This window comes from Limulus polyphemus, unplaced genomic scaffold (genome assembly GCF_000517525.1).
Source record: "Limulus polyphemus unplaced genomic scaffold, Limulus_polyphemus-2.1.2 Scaffold5178, whole genome shotgun sequence".
Classification (NCBI taxonomy): Eukaryota; Metazoa; Arthropoda; class Merostomata; order Xiphosura; family Limulidae; genus Limulus; species Limulus polyphemus.
Window position 1 is genome coordinate 65,915 of NW_013670788.1, and position 8,849 is coordinate 74,763.

Here is an 8,849-nt window from a genome sequence, read left to right on the forward strand (position 1 = left end):
TATGTAATTAGATAAGTAACCTAGATCTACAGTATTTTCAACTAGACATGTTCAATATGTAATTAGATAAGTAACCTAGATCTACAGTATTTTCAACTAGACATGTTCTTTATGTTATTAGATAAGTAACCTAGATCTACAGTATTTTCAACTAGACATGTTCATTATGTAACTACAAAAGTAATGTTTAAATTGAACTAAGCATATTTATTTTGTAATTGAGCAAACAGTTTATCATTTGAATTTCATTGAGTTCCGTGTACTTTTCTTGAAGCATGTAGGGAACCTTTCTCAGTTGTTAGGTTTAGTAGGATCTGCTTTTACAAATATCAGTAGTTTGTGCTTTGGTTTTCTTTTATGATTTATCTAATATAGTATTGTCAAAAAAGTTGTGTTATTAAAGGCTTTCCTTTCCATTAAAGTCATTATTAAATTGTTTAACTTTGTTGTTCATATATAAATATTCCTAAACAAATAAACTACATTAAAAGTTGTATTTTTCATTAATGTGTCCAAATTGAACGAGGTTTGTGTTTTGATTTCAGCCAAAGAAGATAGTATTTTCAACCTAGTAGCAACAAATACCAGAACTTTGCTAGTGTATGAAGACATGACCTTACGTTGGGCTGCCCAAGTACCATTTGTACCAGTTTGTATCCAACGGGCAAATTTTATGTAAGTGCACAACAATTAGAATAATAGTTTTTTTAATTAACAGTGTAAACTTGTTGCATAGCATAGAATGGATCTTGTTAATGTGTGTTAATAGAATATCTGACTGTGTGACTTGTAGTGTTGTGTGAAATAAATCAGCACTATAAATGTAAATTGTGTAAACTTGTTGCATAGCATAGAATGGATCTTGTTGATGTTAATGTGTGTTAATAGAATATCTGACTGTGTGTCTTGTAGTATTGTGTGAAATAAATCAACACTATAAATGTAAATAGTGTAAACTTGTTGCATAGCATAGAATGGATCTTGTTGATGTTAATGTGTGTTAATAGAATATCTGACTGTGTGTCTTGTAGTGTTGTGTGAAATAAATCAACACTATAAATGTAAATAGTGTAAACTTGTTGCATAGCATAGAATGGATCTTGTTAATGTGTGTTAATAGAATATCTGACTGTGTGACTTAGAGGGGTGTAAAATGTATTATTTTATGCTAAAAGTTTTCTCTGAAGATTTCAATAAGATGTGAATTTCAAAGTTTGCTGTTTATATAAATAGTTAGTTATATGTTTTTCCTTCATGGTTGTTATTCTGTCAGGGCTTGGAAATTTTTTGTGTTGTATAAAATATATTGTGATAATAATGTCCTGTATTTCTCCTCAGAGTCTATAAGGGGAAAAGGGGGGTGTTCATGTTTGGTGAGCTTCTGTATTGTATAAAATAGATCACGATGTTAATGCTAAACTTCTCTTCAGAGATCTCAAAGGGGTGGTGGTTATTCTGTCCGAGTCTGGAGACTTATTATGTTGTTACCTCGGCACTGATCCTTCATTCTTTGTTGCTCCATCGCCCGAATCTCGAGAAATTGACTTTGAAGAAGCTGAACAAGAAATGCAGGAACTAAAGAAGATTATTAAAAATTCTAGTCAAAGTAAGTTTCCCAGAAAACAGTCAGAACATTTTATATTAACACAATTAAACCTTCACTAAACAGATATTCCGAATTAGAGATGAGTAACCTGTGGCTACCATTGGTTGAATCTGCAGGAACTATCTCCTCCAATCAGAAACAGAGATAAACTAACCAATCATAACACGCTCTCCTGAAGACGAAAGGAGGAAGACTTTTAAAACGTCGTCCTCTACACCTCGTGTCTCTACAACAGGCAGTTGCCATCCATTCTACAAAGTTTCATCATGAATACTCTGCCTAAACAATCTATCAAAGAATGTTAACTTACTCAGTTGTACAACTGCTGATGTTATAGAGTTAACTAAAGTCTATCAGCTTTCAGGGCTAGATATAATCTAAAATACAAGAAACTATGTTAACATACATATAAGGTGTTAATTATTTGGAGTACATGAAATTGTGTTAACTATCTTATGATTACATAAAAAATATTTTAACTGGTACACGTGTCCTAACTTAGTCTCAAGTTGTGTTTGGTTTGTTCCTTTACAATGTACATCAATCTTTGGTGCACTTAGAATTCACAAGTAAATTATTGGTTGAGTCATTCATTCAGTATGAAGTGATGTTTTGGATAAGAAATAATACATCTGTTTTATTGTGTTCTGTTTGTACAGATTTCCCTGGAAATACACGGTTAGAACAGGAGCTCACCGTACACATTTCTGTAGCTTCTCAGGTGGACATTGTTGTAAGTTCTTTAACTCTGTCCATACCCTTTTCTGTGTATGTCATGTGGTTTTACCGAGTTCCATTTCAAATTTAATTCAACTGCTTTATATCATAATATATATGAATAAATTTCGCTTCAAACATAGCTAATAAATTAAATTTTAATATTATATAAATTTTGAGTTCTTTATTTCGTACAAAAATATTTTTTTAAATCCTCAATTTCCCCTAGTATGAGAATTGTGAAATTTGTTCTCTAGGTATTTCGTCTTCTCTAATTTATTTACCACCTCTCCAAGAAGTACAGAATTTAACATAAATATTGTTATTACTCAGGCAAAGCATAATTTTTATAACCTTCAATCTCATGTGGTTACAGAGCTATAAACTAGAAAATCAGACCTCTCTTGCCATGTGCACCTGTCACATCCTCTCTTTCACAGATCGCCAGAAGTTCTCTTTAATATTTAACACTATATTATTTATAACCAATAGTTTTAATATATCAGGATTTTAATTTTACTTTGAGATAACTTAGGTCTAATCAGTCAGTTAGTAATGTGATAACATGGTAACTACATGGGTATCAACATTACCATGTGTAGGTTAGGGTTAAAGTAGGATGTTTAAAATGGGTATGTGAAACAGAATAACCATGTGTAGGTTAGGGTTAAAGTAGGAACTCATTAAGCTAGTTAAGGTATGACAGATATAGACTGTTTGAGATGCTGTTTATGTAATGGAACTACTTCAGCAACAACTGTCATGGTGTGAATTAGATTAATACAGACTGTTTGAGATGCTGTTTATGTAATGGAACTACTTCAGCAACAACTGTCATGGTGTGAATTAGATTAATATAGACTGTTTGAGATGCTGTTTATGTAATGAAACTACTTCAACAACAACTGTCATGATGTGAATTAGATTAATATAGACTGGTTGAGATGCTGTTTATGTAATGGAACTATTTCAACAACAATTCACACCATGACAGTTCAGTCTATATTAATCTTTCCATTACATAAACAGCATCTCAAAAAATAGTTCCATTACATAAACAGCATCTCAACCAGTCTATATTAATCTAATTCACACCATGACAGTTGTTGAAATAGTTCCATTACATAAACAGCATCTCAACCAGTGTATATTAATCTAATTCACACCATGACAGTTGTTGTTGAAGTAGTTCCATTACATAAATAGCATCTCAAAAAGTCTATATTAATCTAATTCACACCATGACAGTTGTTGTTGAAGTAGTTCCATTACATAAACAGCATCTCAACCAGTCTATATTAATCTAATTCACACCATGACAGTTGTTGTTGAAGTAAAATTCACACCATGACAGTTGTTGTTGGAAGTAATTCCATTACATAAACAGCATCTCAAACAGTCTATATTAATCTAACAACAATTCACACCATGACAGTTAGATAAATATACACTGGTTGAGATGCTGTTTATGTAATGGAACTACTTCAGCAACAACTGTCATGGTGTGAATTAGATCAAGTTGGTATAGTTATAGAAAAGTTTAGTAGTAAATCGATTATAAAGCATTTATACAGATATATTAAACTGTCATAATAGAATGTCAACATGCTAGTTGTCCTAAGTATATTGGAATAGGAACCCAAGAAACATAACAATGTTTTCTTTTAATGTTGTAGCCAGTGGATGAAAATTATGAATCAGATGAACAAGAAAATGCACCAGTAGTAACTGTCAAGGTATGATGTTAAATTGTTTTTATGTCAGTTACTAGTATTGATTAAAAAGAAACGTTTTTCCCTGCTCTAAGCTATGTTATGATTTGATTAACAGTGGTAAGTAATTTGGTTCTGTAAACGGTAAACAAACATTACTCTTTGTTAAACGTATCCACATGTTGGAAAACGTTGTGTATGTTAACAATGCTTGTTCTGTATGACCAGTTGCTGATGTGTGTGTAAATATAGCTAGTTTTCTGTGGTCAGTGACTAATGTGAATAAATATAGCTAGTTATCTGTGGTCAGTTACTGATGTGAGTAAATAAAGTGTATATAAATACTGCTAGTTCTCTGTGGTCAATTACTGATGTGTAGTAAATAAAGCTAGTCCTCTGTGGTCAATTACTGATGTGTAGTAAATACTGTTAGTCCTCTGTGTTCAGTTACTGATGTGTATATAAATACTGCTAGTCCTTTGTGGTCAGTTACTGATGTGTATATAAATACTGCTAGTCTTCTGTGGTCAGTTACTGATGTGAGTAAATAAAGCTAGTTTTCTGTGGTCAGTGACTGATGTGTAGTAAATACTGTTAGTTCTCTGTGGTCAGTCACTGATGTGTAGTAAATAGTGCTAGTTATCTGTGGTCAGTGACTAATGTGTAGTAAATAGTGCTAGTTATCTGTGGTCAGTTACTGATGTGTAGTAAATACTGCTAGTCCTCTGTGGTGAGTTACTGATGTGTATGTATATACTGCTAGTCCTCAGTAGTCAGTGACTAATGTGTATATAAATACTGCTAGTCTTCTGTGGTCAGTTACTGATGTATAGTAAATACTGCTATTCCTATGTGGTCAGTTACTGATGTTTGTGTGAGTAAACTCAACTATTTCTCTGTGGTTAGTGAATGATATGTGTGTAAACTCAACTATTTCTCTGTGGTCAATGATTAATAGATGAGAATGTAGTGATAACGAAACTGTTCTAAAACTATGGTTTACTATGAGAACAGTTGTTCACAGATAACGTTGAAATGAATGCAGTTTTATAAGAAATATGCAGTTGATATTGGAATAATAACCAGTTTGCAGATAGATTAAGTTAATTATTTTTTAGATTAATTTTTTTGTTGATTTTTTCTTGACATTGTGCCAAAGTTTTTTGAGAGTTATTCAGTATTTAATTTTCCAGAACTTGAGTGTGTAAAATGTTTAACTTAGGTGCAGATAAAGACAACAACAACAGTCAGAGATGTGAGACTTATGTTTGATGTTCAGAGACCTCTGGTTGTGTCACAGAAAGTCTTCAGTTTTGGATCGATATCAGAATTCTTTCAAGCCATGGTTTCAGTAAGAATGAACGATTCCCATATACCCGTGAGCTTGAAGTTAAGAGTTTTGGTTGCATACATTAATAGTGGAGGTGAGGAATTACTCCTTAGATATGTTTATTGATTTCAAAAAACATTTTTCACTTGTCTTAAAATGATTTTTGTAAAATATAAAAGAACTTTGTTGTTACTAGTACCTCTACAAGAAAACAAACTTGTTCTTAAAAGTACTTGATGTAGTCTTTTTTTTCTTGGTGCTATTTTTTAATCATCACTCTTAGATTCAAACTTATTTACATTAGCTGTTTCAGAGGCTAATAAAATAACACGTCAGTTATATCTGCAGGAGCTCCTAGAATTACTGAAAGTTCTGCAGATCTTCCTCTCCGATTGGTTGTTAAGCCTTGTCCACCAGAGAAGAATGCCACTCACAAGTTAACGATTGACACTAACAAACCAGCGGTTGCCATCAATGACTTGTTTCCAGGTGAACGTTCAGTTTTGTATCTCTCAGGTTGTGAGAAGTTGAGCTTGTTGTTTGATTAACTGTGAAATGTTTTTGTACTGTTAGTTTTTAATTGAATGGATAGGATTTTGATCTCTCTATAGTTATGTTTGTATTATGTCTAAATAAAATAATGTAACTTGTATTTTGAAAAAGCAGAAAAAAATATATTTTGTGCTCTGTCTGTATCTTTGTTACATGTTATGGGTGATTCTTCGACCAATACCATTAATGCTCTGTCTGTATCTTTGTTACATGTTATGGGTGATTCTTCAACCAATACCATTAATGCTCTGTCATAACATCTAACAAAGATACAGACAGAGCATTAACTGGTATTGGTCGAAGAATCACCCAAAATAATGCTCTGTCTGTATCTTTGTTAGATGTCATGGGTGATTCTTCGACCAGTACCAGTAATGCCATGGGATTTGAATTTCTTGGAGGTCAGCAAGTCACAGTACTTGCTTCAAAAACTTCTCGTAAGTATAATATCATATGTTAGTTAGTTAGTTATCTTTGTGTCCAGTTGGCTGATTTATAGCAGTCCATGCATTTTTTTTATTATTATTATTAAATATTGTCTTGTCCAGATGGCTAGTTTTATTGAATAACTTCATGTCCATATGACTTGTTTATAAGAGTTCTTTGTTTATTTGGTTCGTAACAGTCCATGTATAGTTTTTGTTATTAAATATCTACATATTCGTATGGTCCATATGCTTTTTGTTTGGTAATAAATCTTGCCAAGATGACTTGTGTATAACAATTTACTTTCTTTTATAATGTAGCACAGTTTTCAAAGATTAATTTTGAATATGTGTTGAACATTTTGTGAGATGACCAAAACGGTTTATCATTGCTCATAGTATTTTGTTTTTAGAATGTATAGAAAAGTATTAATGGTTCGATGTTTTTTGTTTAGTCGTTAAATTAAGAAGTACATGTTTTTCAGAGCGTTATAGATTACAAAGTGACAGCTTTCCTGCTCTGTGGCTGTTAATCTCCGAGTTAATGAAACGGCTGCACAGACACTTCAAACATGGTAGCGGGGGCGATGTTAAGTTATCATATTCTTCAAACATTCCACTGCAAGAGTATTTTGAAGTTATAAAAGAACACTTGGAGGTAAAATTTTTAGTGTTGTATATTTATCAGAATTCAATGGTTTATCTCTTATCATGTTTATGATATTCACAGACTAACTATGAATTCAATGTTTGATATTTTAGTTCCATGATATTAGGATTTTACATTTATTCATATTGGTTTTCTTAAATTTAACTTACCTGAAAACTATTTTTGTCTGCAAAGAAAAATGTAACATAAAAAAAAAAGTTAATTTTTCAGATAGGCCTAGATATTACTTTAGGAAGTGGTAACATTTAAGCCTAATTATTGAAAACTAGTTCTAAATTACTGGTCCCAACACACAATAATGAGTTTTTTGTAACTGTTTATTAACTTAAGCCTGATTCAATTTTTTTAATATTTGTTAAACTGTGCCTCACTTTTTTTCTTTTCTCAGTGTCGACATTCGTTGCAGAAGTCACAAGAACTATTAGGTCAACAAGCAGCTCAGTATCGGGCTGTCCAGAAACGACTACTCACGAAACTGAAGGATAAAACACCCACACCTTTAAATAACATTGATTCTCTTCTAGAAGCTACTCACAGACAGGTAAACAGAAACAATCATCTAGTTTACAGATTCTTTTCAATTTTGACATTTTGATAAATGTTTATATTTTCATAAATCACAGTCTAGTGGACTCAGAATATGATCGAACATTGAATAGTTTAGGTTATCAGGAAGTAGGCGTGTAGATTATTTTGTTCTGTAGATTGATTTTATATATATATCACAGAGTAGTGGGTCTACATGGGTTAACACAGCAGTGGGTCTATATAAGCTGTGTTTAATATCAAAATTATATATCATCATCTTTAGTTTACATGAACAAATGCAGTTGGAGATAATAACTTTAGCAGCTGGATATAGCTGTATATGTAGTGGTTCATACAACAACACTAATTGTAGCAGCTAGAAATAATTGTTTATCTAGTACCATTTTATACAGGAGATGCTGTGATTGGCTAAGTCTGTGATAGTGTTTTGTAACAGATGCTGTGATTGGCTAAGTCTGTGATAGTGTTTTCTTAACTTATGTTGTGATTAGTTAAGTTAGTAGTGGTGTGTTTTGTGACAGATGCTGTAATTGGATATGTCTGTAATAGTGTTTTTGTAACATGCTGTGATTAGCTAAGTCAGTAATGTTTTTTTTTTTTTACAGATACTGTCGTTGACTGAGACAGCGGAGGATAACCTGCGGTCTCTTGAAGCGTCAAGCTGTAGCCTTAGCTGTAGCACTTTTCTAGTCCTGACACTGCTCCGACTTAGCATTCATATGTCTGATGAAGAGTTCAGTGTCCTCCAGGCTGCCCTGACCCCTAACGTTCATGCTGACTGTGATGAGGTAAGATTAAGCATTCTTTACTTAAATCAAGTGTGTGTGGTATTTATGTTAATAAAGTTTGAATGTATAAAATTAGGTTTCGTTTGAATTATTGATGATTGGTTTTTATAAAAAGGCTCATTTCTTTCTAGGATCTGGTGATCAATCAAATCTATTAATCCATTAACACTTTAGTTTCCTGGCAGGTGATTCTATTTTCTCAAACAGAAATCTTTAGAAGTCTTCAATTACAAAACACCACATCAGATCGGAGACTTTGATACAGTTTCACATGCTCAGACATTACAAACTTCAGATGGTTACATAAGAGATTAGACACTATGTTATGATTCCACATGTTGAGACATTACAAACTTCAGATGATTACATAAGATTGGAGACTGTTATGATTCCACATGTTGAGACATTACAAACTTCAGATGGTTACATAAGATTAGACGCTATGTTATAATTAAGTTTGTAATGTCTCAACATGTGGCAGATGGTTACATAAGAGATTA

The 8,849-nt window shown here is 32.4% G+C and overlaps 1 protein-coding gene across 1 annotated transcript in view; it reads left to right on the plus strand.

Annotated features, from left to right (window-relative positions):
* Nucleotides 1-8,451, plus strand: part of LOC106472232 (protein PTHB1-like) — a 31,053-nt gene extending 22,602 nt beyond the window's left edge. The window contains exons 8-18 of the mRNA XM_022400832.1: nt 546-675; nt 1,431-1,606; nt 2,266-2,339; nt 4,000-4,059; nt 5,258-5,459; nt 5,714-5,854; nt 6,011-6,156; nt 6,231-6,354; nt 6,828-7,000; nt 7,401-7,553; nt 8,167-8,451. Of these exons, the coding sequence (XP_022256540.1) occupies nt 546-675; nt 1,431-1,606; nt 2,266-2,339; nt 4,000-4,059; nt 5,258-5,459; nt 5,714-5,854; nt 6,011-6,156; nt 6,231-6,354; nt 6,828-7,000; nt 7,401-7,553; nt 8,167-8,436 (1,649 nt within the window). The 3' untranslated portion in view covers nt 8,437-8,451. The remainder of the gene's footprint in view (nt 1-545; nt 676-1,430; nt 1,607-2,265; nt 2,340-3,999; nt 4,060-5,257; nt 5,460-5,713; nt 5,855-6,010; nt 6,157-6,230; nt 6,355-6,827; nt 7,001-7,400; nt 7,554-8,166) is intronic.
* The last annotated feature ends 398 nt before the right edge of the window (nt 8,452-8,849 follow it).